The 20,711-nt window shown below is 38.1% G+C and overlaps 1 protein-coding gene across 4 annotated transcripts in view; it reads left to right on the top strand.

Annotated features, from left to right (window-relative positions):
* The first annotated feature begins 303 nt into the window (after positions 1-303).
* The window catches only part of ccdc187 (coiled-coil domain containing 187), a 30,380-nt gene continuing 9,972 nt past the window's right edge, over positions 304-20,711 (top strand). For 2 of the 4 annotated variants that reach the window (XM_037541352.1, XM_017708563.2), the window contains exons 1-7: positions 304-444; positions 538-620; positions 1,338-1,455; positions 10,376-10,438; positions 12,198-12,327; positions 12,589-12,679; positions 20,033-20,111. In XM_037541352.1, the coding sequence (XP_037397249.1) occupies positions 1,407-1,455; positions 10,376-10,438; positions 12,198-12,327; positions 12,589-12,679; positions 20,033-20,111 (412 nt within the window). In that variant the 5' untranslated portion in view covers positions 304-444; positions 538-620; positions 1,338-1,406. Of the gene's footprint in view, positions 621-1,337; positions 1,456-10,375; positions 10,439-12,197; positions 12,328-12,588; positions 12,680-20,032; positions 20,112-20,711 lie in introns of all 4 variants that reach the window. The other 2 variants (XM_017708578.2, XM_017708569.2) reach the window with 2 other exon arrangements.

Here is a 20,711-nt window from a genome sequence, read left to right as displayed (position 1 = left end):
TGTTTTTGTATGTATTTGTAGTCAAATGTTTTTTGGAAAAGCAGTTTTAGACTCATTCATTTACTGTGAATTAATATTAATTTAACACTTGATCCCCACTGTACCCACTTCTAGACCTTGTACAATAAGATAGAATAGCTCTTTATTCAGGACTGTCCTATCAACCGGTGGACAGCACTCTTTGGTGTAATTCATAGCCATGTTTGACTGAGACTTGAAATTCGTTTGAAATCCAAAAACATTGTTCCTTCTTAACTGGGCGACACTGGCAACAAAGGCAGGCTACCTCCTGGCTAACACCTCCTGTTGCAGAGCAGTAGGGGTGATCGAGTTGCCGGGAGGAGGAGAAGTTTGTCCGTGTTGGCTTACCATCCGTCCCCCTGGCAGCTTTGTTTCATTGACAAAACAGGGAAGAGTTTCCACCGAACTGCAGATCTGAACACGGTTTGTTGTCGGCGCATTGCTTAATTTATCGCTTTTTCACTGATGACTGACCTCGAAAACGCACTTTAATGTGGATTTATCCATTTCGCACAGACTGCCTGCTCAACAAGTACAACTAACTCAGGACTTCGACGTTTTACACGAGTTACCGGGAAAGTGGTCAGCTGGACACTCAGGTAAGCTACATGGTGCACTTCTCTTGTAATTTCTGAGGGGAAAGTCCACCTAACGTTGACACAGCAGTCACTACAGAGCGAATAATCTCTGATAGAATAATGAAATGTTGTTGTGAGGAGAGGAGTTATTTACCCTCAGGAATGCGGAATGGAAGCCCGAGCTCATACTGACTGAACGCGTGTAGATGTTGTTGCTTTCTTTCTTACTCGCTTTCTTGCTTTCTGTATATCACTCATTCGAATAAGCTTCGCTTTCGACTGGGCAGCAAGCAAAACTTCACTTCCCAACATTTCCCTGCTTCACATTAGCGTTTTTTCTACTACCATTAACCCGGTTAACCTGGAGAATGAAAGCTTGTGTACAGGTTCGAGCAGCTTCTGTGCAGCTGACTGATTCGATGTTGCCACATTTTAAGCTCTTACCTTAAATCTCACATATAGTTAAATTTTATGTTAAATATATAAGAAAATCTGTTTTGTTCATATTTGAAAAAAAATTGAAATGTTTTAATCAAAAAGGTCTATTTTATGTCTCCTCTTATCAAAAGTACTCATTTTCTGTTTTACATATATTATGTTATGTATTAGATTTTAAGTGCAGTTTTCCATCACGAAGTGTCTGAAAAAGGTGTTATCCTATTTAATAAATGAGCTTCATCCACATTCTAACGTAATTCCTAATGTCATTATTGACCAGTTCTCACTTCTTCCACATAGGATCCTCTTGTCCGGTCTTGACTGAGGCCTACAGGACGATCATTTGTTTTGCTGGGGCCATGAGGAGTCATGGCGGAGCTGGAGGTGGACCAGAGTAGCTTGCCCAAGGTTCAGGAGGGTAAGAAGACGCCATGACTGTTTTATGGTTCCCTTTCTGCTACAGATAAGACGGCTACACAGTAAACACATATACCTGTGAACCCATTACTCACAGGTGTCTTTCTGACGTCGTCCTCTGCAGTCATAACGATGGGGCAAAGTGATGATTAAGAACTCATAAGAGTTTTGAATATGATCAACATTCCAGGTGCATTCCCTCTCACTTTCCCTCTCAGAGGCTTAAGAGTCTTTCTTTAAAGACTACCAAATCTGTATCATTCTTAGTGAAACAGTGCTGCATAAAGGGTTTTTGAATTAGTCTGATGCATTTTTTTTTCCAGTTTTGGCAAAAGAATCTGAAGCCTCTGCAAAAAATGTGAATAATATCAAACATAGTTAATTGCTTTAGGGTGCACTACTGAAAGGGAGGAAACCCACATCAGCAGGATCTGACGAATGTGTGTATGTTCGTAGTTCATTTCATGTATATGAAGTACAGTAACATTTTTGCTACCATAAATTGCATATATAACATGATTACTTGTCATATTCTCTGTGACAGCCTATAATTAATATTAATATGCATATTATGACATGCCTGTAGTTGATTATTTGTGTCTGATTACTAGTGGGTTTTTACAGGGGTGAGCTATTGTGCCTCTTGTCATAGATGTCTTGTACTGAGAGGAAAAATTGGAGATGATTTCCCTTTCCGTTCCTTTTTCCACAGACAATGCACTTATTGTGTGGTGGCTTGCATTTTTACAGCTAACCAAGCATTGAAGAAGGGAACAAAGCCCTCATCAGTCTGCAGCACATCACTGTCTCTGACAATTAATAGATGAGCACACTGATATACAGCATTCACACGTCCATGACTTGCTCTGTTCATTTCGCTCACAGTGATGAGTCACTTGTTTATTTTCCTTCCAAACGTTTATCCAAAGACCTCTCTCATAATTTATTTGGCCTTTCATTGCTTATTTACACACCATTTCCTGAACGTGTGGCATTCCCATTTTCTCGTCCTTGGCCCTCTATCTCCTCCTCTTTCTTTCACAGTTTGTTTGCTGTGTTTTTAACTCTTGCCTTATCAGTTCCTGTGCGATTGGTGTTTTTCTGGCAGCTTTGCTGATCCACACTGATGTGTGTTGGGGGAATTCCATTCTCTTGAGGAAAAGCAGGCCTCTTCCTATCAACCTCTGACCTCATCCCCTGACCCTCCTCATATGTCCGCTGAGATGCCTCTGGCCAGACAGATATTTATATCTGCCTGCTGGGAATGATCACACTATTCTTTACATGAAATTGCAGGAAGATGAAGTGGTGGTGGGAGATGCATGGGGGCAGGGTTGGGGGGGCGAGCACAGATTTGGCTTTAGAGTTAAATCTTGTAATCAGGATGGTCGTTTTCTCTTTCTGTGTGTCTCCCCCTTCCATTCAGTCAGCTGCTTGGCCCTGTTGTCACTGTTTTAGTGTCTTGCGGATGGACTGAATTGAGTTGTCATCAACAGCTTGCGCTCCCCTTTTGTCAGGTTGTGGGAGAACAGCGCCTTTTTTTCAAGTTGAAACTAAGCAATGGAGTCATTGAGCTTATTTATGTTTGAGCTTAGTCATTTTTTAAATGATGGTTTTGGTTATGTCCTACGGTCATGAATTCAGCTGTTTATGCAGCTCTGAAAAGCCAGCAAGGATTGCAATTCATTTTCAAGAAGTTCTAAACCCATGGAGCATTTTTTTTCCAGGCATTGTTGCATGTTTCAATTTGGTTTAGTCTGTTTAACAAACAACTGCTTCATTTGTGTTTAGTGGTTTAAAGGAAAATTCCAGCACTTTTTGAAAAACAAAATACAAGTTTATGTCCCTGATCATATTAAGTACCATTTTATTATCTTAGGATTTTAGTCATTAAAGTGATGTTTTTCCTTAGTCTTCCATCAAACTGTAATGACGTTTGACTGTCTCTAAAGCGTCTTAGCAGGGAAAAATAATATTAACCATTAACATCATATTCACACTATCTAAAGGGAAGATTTTTTTCAGACAGTGATGATTTTGGTCATTGTAAAATGTGCTGAGAAATAATCAGAAAAGTGTTGACTTGAAAAGTGCTTACAGTTGAAGTCACTGGGCAATTTCTAATGAGTAAGCCGTGACTTAATAGGCTTTGTATTCTTTTTGAAAAATGGGGAAATATTTCAAAATGATTGTCCATGGGATCTGACCATATGCTATTGGCCTGCTTTACATATCGCCTCGCTTAACAACATTTATTGCAGGCTGTGTACGTTTTTAGGTCTAACCTGATGAAACCTGCATAAGGCCATCTTCCTGCTGACTCCTGTCAGTGTAATGTGAGTGTGTCAGTGGGTTGGGCTCCTGTGGAAACTAGTTAGGCCACTAGCGAGCCACACCTTCTACTTCTGCCAATCCCCTGCATTTAGACCTGCGGCAACACTTTTACACCCAAGCTAGTCCTGCAGGCTGCCTGGCCGGATCACAGCTAATCCCATCTTCTGCACGGCAAGGGGCGAAAAGGCACAGAGGCTTCTGTTCTCTGGCAGGTGCCTGATCCACTTAGCCGGGTAATATTCCATTAGCAAGGCAGAATGTGATAAATGGGATTCTTTTAGTTCAGGTCATCCCCAGTCCTTACCTTCTCTGTCAGAATGGTGCATATTCATGTATAAAGCAGTTTGTAATCCGAGAATCAGTTAGTTTATCAATATAGATAACACTGTTTCTACGTCAAATACCGATTTCAGCAAAAAATTTAGAATTTTGAATTGTGAGGTGGAATCAGAATTGTTCACAGTTGTGGTGATAGGAACCAGATGTCAGAACAGTTTAATGCCTCTAAAAGCTCCCTCACAGATAATTGTGACATGAAATGGCTCTGAATGTGCTGCCTGATTATTGAGACAGTGTTGTATGATGGTTTTGTATTAAGATTTACAATAAGAATGCATTTGTATTTATTTATTTTTTTAATTCATGCATGGCCTTGAGCTACATGCAGGGTACTCTCTGGCATCTTAGTACACAAACAACGTTGTTGTTGTTGTTTAGATTTACTGTGATGCTAGCTTTATCAGTAGAAGTGTGGGTTCACTGGTCATTTTGGATAGTAAATTAAATGGCTATATTGTAGACACCGGGATCCCTGGTTCCAATCACCACCACTGTAAAGAAAGTATGAGTCTCAGACCACTCTCCATTACTTTGTTTAAAGTCAACCGTTTCCGTTGAAAATGGCTCTTTTTAAATGTTAGCAGTAAGAAATATTGGATCATTATTTATATTGGTCGGTACCAGTGATTTTGGTTTGGCTGTTAAAAAAGTAATAAATAAATAAATAGGTAAAAAAATAAAAAGAACAAAAAGGTGTACAATATGTTTATTTCTATTTGTGTTCAAATATGTACCACTAAAGCGTCAGTCATGGTCCTGCTTTTCTCGTAGCAAAACAAAAGTGTAGTTACAGGCCAGTTTTGGACACTGTTGGAGATCAATGAAAGTCCAGTGCTGTCAGCAGAAAGCAGGTGCAGCAGGCATCTTGTTTTTATTGGATTAAAGCCTTAGACTCCGTGCATCTCTGGCTGGGTGTCGGACTGATTGCAGTCAGCGGTGGAGGGAGGGCTGAGGTGCAGACAGTTTGTTAGTTGTTCTAGCAATATTAAAAAGGTTCATGAAAGGCAATAACCAACTAGTTTTCTTTTTTCAGATTTACTGCTGTTTTACCACTATTTACATTACAGTGCAGGTTCTCTGCAGTGCACCATTTCACATCAAACCGCTGACTGACTTTGCTTACATCTCAGTGATTGGATTATGCAGAACTCTTGTAATATTAGTGGAATTCCCCTTTAAATTATGCTGCTCTTCCTTACATAAGTCATATTAAAATGTTTTTGAGCTAACAAAACCATTAGAAAAGCAAATTTTATATGAGACTGCTCCCTTCTGGCCATCAACTTTAAAAGGGCTGTATTTCTTTGACATCAGGACATGTGTGCATGAAAAAGCAGCTGCAATTAACACAAAAAAAAAAGCAGACTGTCTAAATGACACTGGCCAGATGCACACTTTTAATCTCTACTTTTAAACCTGTAGCAGCAGCATTGCTGGTACATCTGGAACCATTTACTGTGTGTGTGCTGACGGAGACAGTGGCAGAGATTTTGTGTGTGTGTGTAAACTAATATGGGGTATTACTTTGTGTAGCAGGTGGGCTCAGGCCCAGGGAGGCTTTTTCTTATTGGACTGGTCTAAAGAGATGTCGCTCACAGTTAGGTTGAGGAGTCTCACAGATGGATCGTGTGGGTTCAGTCATGATTGAGTATAGAGGGATCACAGAGATAGTGCCACTAGATTAGCTGTCTGGACCCCTGAGTGTCCTTGCTATAGATAGTCTTTCCACCAACTGCACAGGTCAGAGGTTGTACCATTAGCGAAGTAAAAGCAGACCATAAACAATATGAGGGGCAGCACTGAGAATGGAGCAATATGATATTTAAGCACTACCATCTGTGGTGTGTATGATTGAAGCGCAATGTAATGTTAATTGTAGTTCAGTCTGATACATTTCTAAATGTTTGAAAGTTTGAAAAGTTTGAAAAATGTGCTGATACATAAAGTAACTGAACAGTACTTTTTTGATTCTGTACTCTAGCACATTGGACTTGAGCTGAAACAAGAGAATGTTAGAATTAATTATAATTAATTCAGATTACGGCTTGACCAGTGTGAACATTTTGTGGTGGATACTGATTTTAGACCCTGTCTAATGCAGATTTTAATCTTGTACTCTAGATCATTGTCTGTGATCAACACATTGTTGATTTTAACTGATATCTGTTGACCTACTGTATATTGATATTATCGGCCAACCATTTCATCACACAGGCCCTAATTTCAGATTTAATTTTTTTTATATTTGTAGTGACTGAATCACACAGCTGTCATAAATCTTTTTATATATGCATATACAATACATAATCCACTTTTATTCTGGATTTATTAAAAATAAAAATAAAAAGTCCCAGTAAGCTGAGACAGAGCCAAAACATTTGATTTGAAAAATCAACACTGTAGTTGGTTATTAGGAAGGATAGATGTACTGGTAAGTTTAAAGATAGTAAATAGCCTGGCAGACCGTAGAGGACCACAGCAATGGAAGAGGAATATTTTCAGTCATAAAGTAAAACCACCGAACAAATAAAGACTGCTATCCAGAATATCAGCATATGTTATTCATAGTTAACTTTGAGGAGGGTTTAGCACAGGAAGCAAAACACTGGTAAATCTCAAGTGTAGTAAAGCTAGATTGTAGTTTGTTCTAAAGTGCACAAAATTAAATAATGAATTATACAGAAGAATCCTAACTGGTCACATCCAACCAAAAACCACAAAATTCCCCAAAAAAAGCCTTACAGCAACTAGCAGCACTAAAGCTTTTTTTTCCAGGCAGAAAAGTGTAAGAGTGGAACTTTCCATTACCTGACCTGAAACAGAAGAGCTGTGTGTGGAAAACGTCTGGGATTTAAATCTGGATCACTCACTATTGATATAAACTCTCAAGTTATAGCTGACATTCTCTGTTTTTATTTTCAGTCATTGACAGTTTGCTGTAATTAAGAACCAAAACAAACAAAAAAAAAAACACATCACTGTTAGGCCTTTTGCAAGTTTTATGCCACCACCTGCCCACAAATGTCAGCTGATCGCACTTATTTAGTCTGATTGCAAATATTTTCCACATTTGCTTTTACAATAATGTGCTAATCAAACATCAAAAGAAACAAATGGGAATTGGATCTGTTTTTATTTGTCTGGATTGAGGCAAATAAATGTAAATAAAAAATGCAGATAACAGTAACACCTTTAGAGGGCAGCGGTGAGTAATGCATATTTATTTGAAAGCTCTTTATGTTGTAAGTTGGGAGCCACTAAGTATCAGAAGCTAGGAGGCAAGACAATTAGGCTTGTACTTTAATAGTTGTATACAATGAACAAAAAGGTTGTTTTTATAATATTTCAATATAAAAATTGTTAATCGCAGTAATTTATATGGCAATGAAGCTAGAATTACATGATTCATGATTGTGACAGATCTAATGACTGGCCACTTGGTTATGGGCAAAGCTCACTGAGTACAATTTGAGAATTTAGAGTTTAGACTAAGCTACAGTGCCATGCTTAAGCAAAGTCCAAGGCTCTGGCTGCTGTCAATTACAGGGTGTGTGTTCCCTCAGACGGCCAGCCCGGCACAGCCATGTGCTAAATCACCAAGTCTAAGGTTAGAACTGTCCAGATTTAGAAGGACAGCAGTTGGTGAGGTTGTTTGTGGTTTGCCTGAAGGACAGTAAAGCAGCTGTTTACATCTGTGTGAGGAGAGCTGTTCAGGACGATGGTGTTCTTTGGCTTCACGTCTCAATGCTATGAGTCTGAAAGGATGTGCAGCTGTCAAGAAGACATTGCCAAGAAAATAAGAAAAATTTGCAGATCAAACAAAGAAACTGCTGGTGTTCTCAGAACAATGGAATCACTTCAGATCCCAGACCCTAAGAGCAATAGTTGTCTGGTGAGGGTAGACAGCATGGACAGGCTGCAGACTGGCTACAGCTGCTAAATGAGGACCCAATGCTGACCATTTGTGATATTTTAAACATCTGGTATTTTTACAAAAATTGGCTGTATTGATTGAAAGAAAAAAAAACAACAATGCGGTGGGACCACCAGACCACTGAGTAACAAACATCAGCACCACACAGGCCCTAAATATTCCATGTTGTGCACTGCCTGACTGGAGTATTGTATCAGCCTTAGTCTCAAGCTTTTGTTTAAAGCAGTGACTGTTTGTTTGTGTCATTGGTTTGAGCACAAGCTATGCAGAAATTCTATTCCAGTAAGACCAAAGCCTCAACTGCAGTTTGTAACTTCCCAGCTTCAGTTGTTGTCAGGCGGTACTGTTATTTTACGTAGTTTGACCTCTAGGTTGTTAAACATGCTGTGAAATAGCTCTGAGTTTTATGAGCAGCTGAATTTATAGCTGTGTTGACTTTACATGCGTAACACTTGGTAGTCTGAAAATCGTCTCTCTTTTTGTTGAGTATTTATAGGCTGAAGGGTGTTTATTGCCTGAGAGACGTATTGAGCAGATGAACTGGGTAGAAATGCTGCTTGCAGTTATAAAGCATATTAATCAGAGATTTCAGGTTACATCTGATCATATGGTGAGGTGTTGTGCTTGAGTTGTTGTTGATACAGTACTGTGCAAAAGTTTTAGGCACCTAAGCAAACTGTTTTGCTTATTAAACACCGCAAAACTTTAGAATAAATTCAGGCAAAGCTTAAATCCAGTAAAAAGTAACTAGAATTTTAGTAGTAGTTAAGCTGGTTAGACGATTTCTCTTCAGTGCCCCAGCCATCATATGAATTTGTTCAATTCCATTACTAGCACATATGATTTAACATAGTTAAGTATTTATTGAGCCAACGCAGGTATTGGTGATTAATTCTGGGCTGCCTTGAGGATCAATACACTGACATACAAAAATGACTACCTATGGTATTATTTGCATTTTTGTATTTATTCTAATAGTAAACTGAAATAATGTCTGCTGTAGTCTCAAAAGACAGATGTCTACCTATCATCAGAGAGTCGAATGTATTGTGTTGTTCAGTGTGGTGTGCAACAGTGCATTCCAGACTAATAAACCTCCATCAGAATAGACCTGACAATGTCCTGATAGATGTGTGAGTGGAGCATCTGAGGCTGAAACAGTTAATTGTAATGTTGCTTTCAGTTTGGTGCTCTTACATTCGGTAGGTGAGGGTGTTTATCAACCCGAATCTTCATGGTTGACCCAGTAAACCACAGACTACTCTGACATACAAATGATGGAAAAGAATCCTGAAGGCAACTCCTACAGGACATGTTCCCCCCTCATTCAGTGCTATTACTGAATAAGAACATAGAAAAACTTTTCATTAACACAGTTTTGGTGTTGTACTGTATCAGTTTTGAAAAGTTTTATCCACACCATTTGGAAAATATCTCCTGGCCTCAAAATGACTTTTTTTTTTTTCTTCGATATTTTATAGGCACGTCACAATTATATCGTTGCCTGATCACAATTATTTAATCTGATCACAATTATTTTCTAGTTTTTAGCTTTCACATTCATTGGATTGAGGCTAATACATGAATGTAAAAGAAAGCAGTAAATGCATTTATTAATACACATGACTTGTCAAATGTACAAATATAAGCTCTGACATCTGACTTGGTGCAATAATCACTTTAGAGTACAGCAGTGAAATAATGTTTATTCGAGCTCAACTTGTCTATCATCAGTTGGGAGCATCTTAGTACTTAGGACTAGGAAGCAAGCCCTTATCAGCCCCTTAGCTTTATACAGTAGTACTTCAGTAGCGACATACAATGAATAAAAAAAAAAAGATCATATTAATTGTGATTATTCAATTTGCAGCTAATCTTCAGCTAAAAATGTCCTTATCATGACAGGCCTACCTATACACTCACCATTTTGGAGAGAAACAGTTTTATTACAACAGCAGTTATAGTTAACATAGCAACATTTTTTAAAATCCATGTTAACTGACTGGGTACAAAATGCATCAGCGCTCCAGAGATTTACAGAGTCCATCTAAACTTACCGTCTTTACTCATTGAGACATATGGTCAGGGACCAAGTCTAAATACACTTGAGCATGAGGAATAGATAGAAGATGGCAGCTGGTGAGATGAACTGCCTCTCTAACCATAACCATCTCTTCTGCTTTACTCCTTCTTGACTTCTCAAAACAACATTAGGTGTTTATCTTTTTCTTTCTGTCTCTTTTTTTCTCTTTTTGGTCATGGGCTGTCTAGGTTTGGTGCTGTCAAACTGAGTTATGTGTTTGTGTTCCCGCAGTGTGCCAGTGTTTTGCCGTGCTGGAGGATGGTGCATTAGCACATAACTTACAGGAGCAGGAAAGTAAGGCCTGTGACTCACTCTCTTCTCACACTTACTCTGTCTGCTCAAACACTCTTTCTGCTTGTTTCATCTCTCCAGTTATAGTCATGACTATTAGTGCTTTGAAGAAAAGAGATAATGGAAAACCACATGTACCACAAGTTGGATAAGAGTGTGATGTAGTATGTAGTCAACACTGGTAAAGTTTCAACACCCCATTGACTCTCCAGTCTGTTCAGTCCATATATGGAAACTAAGCTGCAAAAACAACCTGTTTGAATTGATGACACATGAATGACACATTCACATATGTTTACTAATTCACAGCAGGTTTGCCCCTTCCATTAACGCTGAAGTTATAAAGACAGGACTACTTTTTTTTTTTAATGAAGCTCAATACAGGGCATCCAATCAGAGTAGAAATCAGAATAGAGAGCTTGGAAAATGACATGTAAAATGGATAATGACTGTTTTATACATAAAACCACACAAACAAGGCATTTTGGTTATGAAAAATGTAGGATATGGTTATTGTGAAATAATTATTAACGCAATGCATATTTTTTTCAGTGATCACTGTGCATTGCTTCATGTTTACACCAGTTCTTTGACTGTTATAATCCATTTTAGGCATATAGAGCGTTCTTATCAGTGAAATGGTCCTCACAGCCTGTGTAAAATCTAAAAACATGACAAAGTTTGTGTCTGGTGATATAACGGAGACATAATTGCAAGATCTTTTTCCCTAGTTAGACCAAACAGCATGCAGTCAGAGCATAGACATGTTGACCTTTGCTGCTCCATAGCAAAAGTCACATTTATCTTCACAGAACCCACAAAGCTTTGGATAAGAGAACTGCGCTCATGTCATACCAGATCAGTTCACTTATCTGAGCTCAGTGAAGTTAGAACCAGCCATTCTGGCTGAAGGATTCCAAACGTCCAGACTGGTCATTTTCTATAGGTCCTCGGTCCAAACAGGCTATTTAAAGTTACTGAAGTCCACTTCCAGGACTTTTTCTTACACTTAAGTAGGTCTAATTTTCTGAGCATGAAAAGATTTTATTTTAAAGAAAAGTATGATCATGAAATTTAATATTTGGAACAAATGTGCTAATAGAGCCAAGATAAAGTGCAATGATGTGAACTATTTTCTTGAATTGTTTAATTTCTTTGCAAATATTTTCATAACAAATGAATAACTTTGTCTCCTTTCATACAAATGTTACCAGGTAAAACCGCTTTACAGTAATGACATAAGCCAAAACCTTTAGAGGAGAACAGAGCAGGAATTTTCTTTATAAAACACTCTGCACATACCATTTAATCTGCATGTACTTCAAAAACTCTTGTAAAACAACGACTTGGGCAGCAGTCATATATTCATAAATATTTAAAGTAATAATATTTTATGATGGAGCTTTTAGAGGCATTAATTTTGTCTGGTTCCTGTTGCTGCCACAGAGATCAATTCTGACATCGGGCAACTCTGAATGGATTTGTTTGCAGCTTGACCATTTAAGTATGCAGAAATTTTGTGGAATTTTTCTTAAAGGTAGTATAGTATCATGTAAACAAGATTAAAATTTTATTCATACCTGCTGCATGTTCATCCATCCTCAGTATGTATTCAGTTGTTGTATATTATGTATAGTAAACAATTAAGCTTCATATTTTTGATCATGTTAACTGTTAAATTGTTAAACTAATAAATAGTCTGCCAATGTAATAAGTGATAAGTGATAAGGTAACAAACAATATCTGATCTGTGGTGTTACAGTTGAACAGTACTACAGTTCAAATGTACAAAGGAGTCAGCTGGTTCAGAATGACATCCGTGTAGCCAAGAGGCTGCAAGACGAGGAACAGCAAAGTGCCTATGTGCTCCATCACCAGACTACGCAGCAGTTGTAAGGATACATGTCATTTTCTGCAAAATCACCTCTTGAAACCACTGATATTAGTTGTTTGCAGTCACTCCATTAGAGAAGAGGACATGCTGTCAAAGGCATCAAAGCATTTTCATGTGAAATTATTTGCTGGATGCTCTGTACCTTTGTAACACACAAGACTTGGCCTAAATTAGCCATCTCTAGAACTGACCTTGGTAAAAATGTAATCCAGAAAGTCTTTGCTGTGTGAAAAACATTGATTTTCTTTCTTAAATGCAGGGAAGAGCAGGATTCAGAATATGCCCGCAGGATTCAGGAGGAGCTCCAGCGATGTGCAGAAGAAGCTCGGAGGAGGGAAGCAGAGGATGAGGTATTTCAGTGTCTAACTTTTCCATGGCTCCTCATTCACACTCTTAAGTACTATTTGATCTGGGTGGTATCACCAGGGGAGGTGGTGTAATGTATATTGTAAGAGAATTTCCTCTAGTTATTGCAGATAGGCTGGATTGATGTATCGTAACTTAGATGGGTACTACACTCAATTATAATAGCAACACACCACACAGCAGTGTCTTTTAGGGCATTATGTTATGCCATTAGCATAAGGTCAGTTTGAGCTGGACTCCTATTAATGTGAGCCAACCAATTACAGAAGGTAATTCACTTACTTAATTTATTACAGTTGAACTGCACAAACTGCACACATTTTGGATTCATACTAGATTTAAATCACAGATCCCATCAGCAATCTTAAAATACGTAGCTCACAGGGAAAACTTAATTCTGCTTGAATAGGGTTTTACATACCTTATAAATCCATAATTAATGAGCACCAGTGAGTTGATGTATACAGATAGCCAGAAATCTGTGCCACTGCAGTTGTAGTGCTGGAAAAGGTCACCAGAGACAACAGGCATTCTCTTTAAATGGCAAGCCAAACATTTACAGCAGTTGACTCCAGATATGCTCCGCTGCACTCTATAAAAAGAAAGATGTATGGGTAGACCAACACGTTATGCTTCATTTCTAGTTTATTAGACTAAAGTGAACTGCACTGATTTACTTGCATTGTTTGATCAAAAAATGTGTATTTTTGCTTCTTTAATATGTGGTGGCTGAGGTGGGGAGCACGAAATTGTGTGGTTGTGTTGTTTTTCCCCTCTCCATGCAGTCCATATATGGAAACTAAGCCACAAAAACAGCCTGTTTTGAATTTACATACATGTGTACATATATCTGGCATTAAGCCAGCATCATTTACATAAGTCAGTCTCAGAGGCACAGTAGCAAAAAGAGCCTGTTGAATTCTAAGGGATAAAGAGAGGCTGGAAAACCCCACAAACATTGTAAGTAGACCTCAGAAGCAAAAAAACAAATATGAGCAATGTAGAATATGGGCCCTTTTGAAACTCATGGACCCATGTCCTACTGACAGTCAAACGTTATGTTTTTTCAGCAGCAGAAACAAAGAGTGCAATCAGTGGTAGAAGGCACTAAATGTGATTTTTTTTTTTTTTTTTTTTTTTTTTTTTTTTCCCTCTCTCTCTCTCTCTCTCTCTCTCTCTCTCTCTTCTTTTCATGGATGCTTTGCTGCACCAAGAGCTAACTGTCAGAATATCGTTGAAAAACAACACAGCTTCTGATTAGCGGACCTAAACATAGGCTATACAATGCTACTTGATGAAGACTACCACCAAAACATAACCTTCACTTCAGCTTTTCATTTTCCTATCCAGGACTAAAGTGTTTCTGCCGTATTTCTCTCTTTGAATATACAAATGGAAGGAAAGCATTCATTTTCATCAACTTAAAGTGATGCAACAGCCATGGGTGTGTCCTTCATCTGTCTGGACTAGACTATAGGCAGATGTACTTCCCTGCGCCTCACATCAAACCAAACATACTGTGAGTCAGACTACTGTCCCAAAACCAAAGCAGATGCAGATTTTATTTCTCTGCATTTATGATTCTATTCAGTCAACCCTTTTCTTTCCATCGCCATTTTACACAAATAAATCTGTTTTTCAGCTTTTGTTTATTTATTTATTAATTTTTTACTTCAAATGATCGGATCTTCAAGGAGGGACGCCTAATTCTTCAAAATGCCTGCATAAATAATGTCAGTCTTAAGACAAGTCATTCAGAGTGGTTTTGATGTTCAATGCTCCACATTGAGAAGTCCAAATTGTTCACAGTGGTGGCGATAGCATCTTACAGTAAATTGTTACATAAGACAGATTTATGCTACTCAATGCCTGAGACAGCAAGGCTTTAGTAGTTTTGTGAAAAGGTTTTGGCCTAAGATGTTTTTTTTCCCTCTCAGAAGACGCGTCTAGGTTCATCGGCTGTTTTGGGTAGTAAATAAAAATCTCACAACACACACCACAACACTTGGTTCCTATCACAGCCACTGTAAAGAAAAGTCAGTACAATTTTCTACAGTGCAGTATTTCACATCAAGCCACTCTAAATGCCTGAATCTGAACAATTGTATTAGCAGAATCTTTTCAGAAATTGGTGACATTCTCCTTCAGACACATGTATGAGAAAAGAAAGCTCTGTTTCAGCTATAAAAGTGAAGGTGGTCAGTGCTTGCTACCATTTTGGTCTTGGTCTCAGGGAGTCTTGCCTCAGAAGGAATGCAGATCTTCATGGAGTTGGCTTGGCTAGCAAACACTAAGTTGTTTGGCTGCCGTCTCTATGCCATCTGCTTCCACAAAAGACTGACGAGATTTCAGAGATTAGAGTGAATGTTGATTTGTTAATTAAGAACAAGTTATGAAACTTGGCTCGGCGGCTTCCAGCCCTTAAGGTGTTTTCTTTTATCTAAGACTGAATCTCTAAAGGCTCCCTACTCTCTGCTGTGCACTACATAGATCTTAAGTAATGGGTTCCACACCCATATAATGCATTATATGAGTAAGAGAGTAATAGACCAGACAGCTCCCTGTTTGGAAATGTGTTGAACTATTTGGGTGTAGAAGTCAAATTTTCATTACTTATGTCCTGCCCATTCATGTTAGTTAGAAGTATTTGAGTCTCAACTAGGCAGCCAATCAGATCAGAATTAGCACAGTAACAGCCTGTTAAATTGAAAGGGATAAAAAAAAAGTTGAAAATGTTCATATAAAATGCTTATGGTTCAGAAAACCACACAAAGGTCATATGTGGTCGCCAGGGTGAAGAAGAAAAAAAAAGAAAGAAATGCAGAATGTAGGCCTTTAAGGCTATATGTGATGACCTGTTAAGTCTTGTGATGACCTGTTAGTCTAAGTGTGGCATAGCAACAACACTATTGTGAAAACTCAACTTTTAACGCCAACAGGCATAATCAAGTAAGTACATGTGGACAGAATTCTGTGCTGTGTGTAATTTTACAGCATTTTTATAGGACTGTTTATGTGTTTTGCCGCTGATGGGCCTCTTTCTTCTACTGTATTAATTATAGATATTTACAGCCCTGCTGTCTTCTGTTAATTAAAGCTCCAGTGCCACCTGGCTGTGTCATCTAAATACCATCTCTCCATGCTCCTCTGCCTGCTGCCCTTTCAGGCAGGGACCAGAGCAGACAGGAACATTGCAGCTTCAGCAGATTATGCTCACCCAGCCAGGCTAACTGTTTAAAACATTAAACCTCTCTCATTAGAAGTGCTCCTTGATGAAGGTTGACTTGGCTTGTGGGGCCTCTGAGCTGTGAGTCAGACCTCTTGAGTCTGTGCCCATCCAGTGTGCAGTAAAGGCTCCCCTGGGTATTAATGGCTTTAAGATTGTCTTTGTTGGTGTGCTTTATTCTGCGTTTACAGTGCAGTGCTAAAGGGCAATTTGAGAATGAGGGCTAGGCACATTGGGGCACAGCCTGAAAGTAAAGTAAAGTCCTCTAGCATATCTCAGCATTTTTTTTTAGGCCGGATGACGAGGGGTTCGCCAACTCGCCGCTTTCTCTCCTCCAGTTTTCCATTATGTTGGCACACAGACCCTGCTGCTGTAGTAAACAGGCCAGGCTCCCCAAAGTGAGGCAGATCTTGTTCAGAAAGAACACTCTTATAAAAGATGGTACATCAAGGGTTCTTTAATAAAGGTAGCAGTTCATTTTGGAACCAGGAGTTCTATCAATTCAAATCAATTCATGATTAAATGTTTCTTTGCTTGGTGAAATGGCTGTTCAGGTAGGTGAAGTATATGTGGTGTTTGGTTCTGTATAGCACCAAAAGAGTTCTTCTACTATTACAAGCTTAACATTGTGTAACAACAGCAGAACCCTTTTTGGTGGTTCTAAACTTCCTGTTTTCAAGTCTTCCTGCGTGGATGCATCTCCTAATTTTCTGGTCATGGAGAGGGTTATTCACTGCCAAGTAAAATGATCAGAGTTAGAGTACTGTGCGAAATCAGAGACCATCATCCATTTATTTAATTTGCAGCCTAAACAGCCATTACAGCACAGTACAAGTTATTCATTTCTCGATGTCTGTGAAAAGAGCAAAATTTACTTTTCAAAATTTGTGGTGTCCATTCTTTGAATTCCATCTTTACATCTTTTCAGTAGTCTTGCTTTGACGTTATGAAAGATATGCAGGGATATTTTCCACATCTCCAAAGTTCAATCTTAAAGGTTGGTTACATTTTCTGCTTCTCACAATTCAAGTAATCCCAGACACATTCAGTGATGTTGAGCTCTGGGCTCAGGGGTGGACAGTGCATTGTTCCTTTTCCTTCTCACAGTTGAAGGATGGATACAAAAACTTGTAGATTTTTTTTTCAGATCTGAAGCAAAAGTGGAGCTTGATGCTCTCTGATCTCTCACACTGTACTGTTTGTCTGTTGGTGACAGTTTTGGTGATCAGCCAGGTCTCACACGGTTATTAGGATTCTCATTTACTTTTAAGAATTTTTCAAATAATTTTTGAACTTCTGTCTTTGAAGCTTCTGTTTTAATAATTAACTTATTCCCAGTGGCCATTTTGACTGGAAATTATAGATGGGTAACATGCCAAAAATGTGGTATCAAGATACTTTAAGAACTTTTCATCATACACAGTCTGTTACGATATGTTTTTTCAGACATCTGATAAATTGGAAGAGACAAAGTAGTGCCACATATTGACCAGCCCTACTGGAACTTAAATAAATGTAGGGTGCTCTGTGACTTTTCTGCAGCACTGTATATTGAGGGTTCAGCATCTGTTCTGAATGTGTTGTATGGTATAATGTAATGTAAATGTGGCTCATGTAGGTTAGTGATGTTCAGAGCAGTTTAGCTCTGGAGCTAATTTGGAGCTATTCATTAGTGAACTTTTTATCAGTTAAATTGCACATTGGTTTTATGATCATGTAGTGATTTATCTTGAGAAATCCGTGTAGGCATAATGCCTGGTTTGCCATCCTCCTTATGAATGTACCTGATCTGCTTAGTCGCTGGCAGTCTAAAGGTCTCTATAGAGGCAGAGGTCTTCTGTTCTACTATACTGCCATCTTGTGGATGTGTTTAGTTTCAGTTCTTGGTTGCATCATATCCTTTCATTCACAGCTTTATATTGTTTTTGGACCACATTTTAAACTTCTCATCAAAGTAAGTGTTTTCAGCAATGCTTTCGAAAAAAATCTTGGAAAATTGAATGTTGAAAGAAGCCGCTTTCACTTCTGTAAGTGACTCCTTTCCTTTTCCCCTCCCACACAAAAAAGGGAGGATCCCACTTACAGGAGCCAGAGAAGGTCTTCCCCAGGCCCCCATGTGTTAAATAAGCTAACACATCCTCTACAGAGACACACTTTTGCACATTTTAGAGCAAAGTTATTATTTATTTGCCAAATTCAATATATTGGGAAGAAAAGACATATCATGTGGCATGTGCAAAGGTTATGGCACATTTTATATTTTGTCTGTTCTTCTCAATATGTTAAACGCAGCAAATACATAGAAACTGTGCAGTAAATTGTGTTTTAAAAATGCCATTTTTAAGTGTGTTTTCTGTAGAGGATGTGTTCATTTTCACTTAGAAAATCACCGAACCTTGTCATTTGACAGTGTGTTTTTCTTTTTCATTTCTGTCCATGCTGGTACGTAACCATTTAGAACATCTATAAACTGGGGATAAACCTGCTTAGATTGGCATTACATAAAAATGCAGCACGTATCTGTAGTGGGTTAAAACTTTGGTAAAATTAATAAAATCGTACGTTATAAAGCAGTAGCCCATCGTCACCTAAACACTCTGCCCAAAAATGATATCACATATCAGTTTGAAATCTTAATGTAAACGTCTGTCCAATGCTGATCCTTTTTTAAGCAATTATATGCTAATGCCAATATGAGTCCAGTTTCATTGTAAATGCTTTCCTTTTAATAGCTGTTGGTTTTTGTCTCATGTCTCTACCAAGTCCTTGTGTACTTTTCTGATCTTTTGATTTCAAAAGAGGCTTGTTTGAATTAAAGGATATTAAGTAACAGCAAAACTTTTCACAGCATGAAAAATTTTTTTGGGGCCTGTTTTTCAATTTTTGCCAGATTTTTACTGTAAATGTAAAAATATAATGGAAACTTGGTGGAAAGTCCTAGTCATTCAGTTCAGTGTCTCACCTCCCTCATACATTGCCCACTTTGGTGGTACAAGGCCCATTTAGCAATTCATTTGGCTTCTCAGCCAGGTGGGCTTGAAATGCAAGACAAGCAAAGGCTTTGACCCTTTCATATTCTCAGTGGAATTTCCACTGTTGACGTCTGCTGCGTGATGTGGGGGGGGTGAGAAATGAAGTGTGCGCGTGTGGGTGAGTGTAGTGTGTGTATTTTTTTTTTTTTTTTTTTTTACAGTAGCTAAACCACAAAAACGTCTTCTCAAGCACCATCATGAGAAGACTATTTAAGGTCAATCACTCTGTGTTTGCTGTGTAAGATGGGCAAAGTTCTCGCTCACTAAGCTTTTGATTAAGATCTCTGTAGTGAAGCTTGCTCTTATGGTTTTAATAATCATGTTCACAACACAAAATGTACCCATTAGGAGTAAAATGAAAGCTGTATTGATTCATATTAGGGGTCTGACAATGACCCAAACTCAAATGTTTGATTTAAAAACAACATCTTTAAAAAGATAAAGTTATATATATATATATATATATATATATATATATATATATATATATATATATATATATATATATATGTGTAGTACTTTCACAGTAAATATGTGTGTGTGAATGTATGTATGTTTTATATATATATGTGTGTGTGTGTGTGTGTGTGTGTGTGTGAGTGTGTTTTATATATATGTGTGTGCGTGTGTGTTTGTATGTTTTATATATATGCGTGTGTGTGTGTTTTATATATATGCGTGTGTTTTTTATTTATATGTGTGTGTATGTATGTATGTATGTTTTATATGCATGCGTGTGTGTTTTTGAAGTTTTTTTGGTTTTACAGTTGTTAAAAACTTAAACAATGTGGATTTAAACATTACAAACTACTCACTAATAGTTATATTTGTTTGACTCAGTATTTGATACTTTTTTGTATTTTCTTTTATTTATTATGAATCTTTATAAGATATTTTTACATTTATTTAATTTTTGGATTTAAAACTATGATTACCCAATTAATTGTCAAAATAAACAATAGATGACTTGATTGTTAATGTAATGTTGACATTTCTAGTTCATAAATTTTGTGTTTATTTAAATTACGCAAGTACCCACTCGCAAGGCACTGTTTCACTCTGTTGGTTATTTAATACAGGAAATAGCGAAGCGAATCCAGGAAGAGGAAGAGTTGCTTGTCCGACAGCAGACCAGCTGCCGCAGGACCGATATAGGAGGTATAACTGTTGTTTACTTCACCTCTCTTTTTCTTAATTGCTGTTATGTGCTATCTCTGACAAAATTTCATCTTCTAGTTCTTGACACCATCTAAGTCAGAAAGGCTTGAGTGGTAGGGGTGCGTATGCCCGGTTGCCTAATAGGCCATCATGACTTTGATGTGGCTCTTCAGCGTGTGTTATAAGATCACGTATGTGATCTACACTGAATGACCAAAAACCCACACAGTGCTGGGATCAAAGCTCTCTCCTGCCTGTGACGCCTCCACCTCTCCTCTCTTCAATTCAGAAGCTCTGCTCTAAATTTAAATGGTGCCCTACATTTGTTAGGGAAACTCAGGAGTCCCATGTGGAGCATAAAGTAGCCGGGTTATTTAATCACCACCCCCTCACACAGAAAACCACTAAGCAGGTTGTGGCTTTTGTCACATGTTTTCTTCCCTCAAATGACTGCTCATCATTGTGTCATCTGACTTTCATACGATGGGGTCACTGATAAGTTCAGAAAATTGTTTATTCAAGTTCAGGGATGCCTGTGAGGATGTTTGACTTGGCCCATCCCCTCAATAATTGAGATTAAACACATTTTTATACTTTATG

The sequence above is a fragment of the Pygocentrus nattereri genome, chromosome 9 (genome assembly GCF_015220715.1).
Source record: "Pygocentrus nattereri isolate fPygNat1 chromosome 9, fPygNat1.pri, whole genome shotgun sequence".
NCBI classification, from domain to species: Eukaryota; Metazoa; Chordata; class Actinopteri; order Characiformes; family Serrasalmidae; genus Pygocentrus; species Pygocentrus nattereri.
The sequence above is the reverse complement of the archived record's forward strand: the minus strand, read 5'-3'. Positions and strand labels throughout refer to the sequence as shown.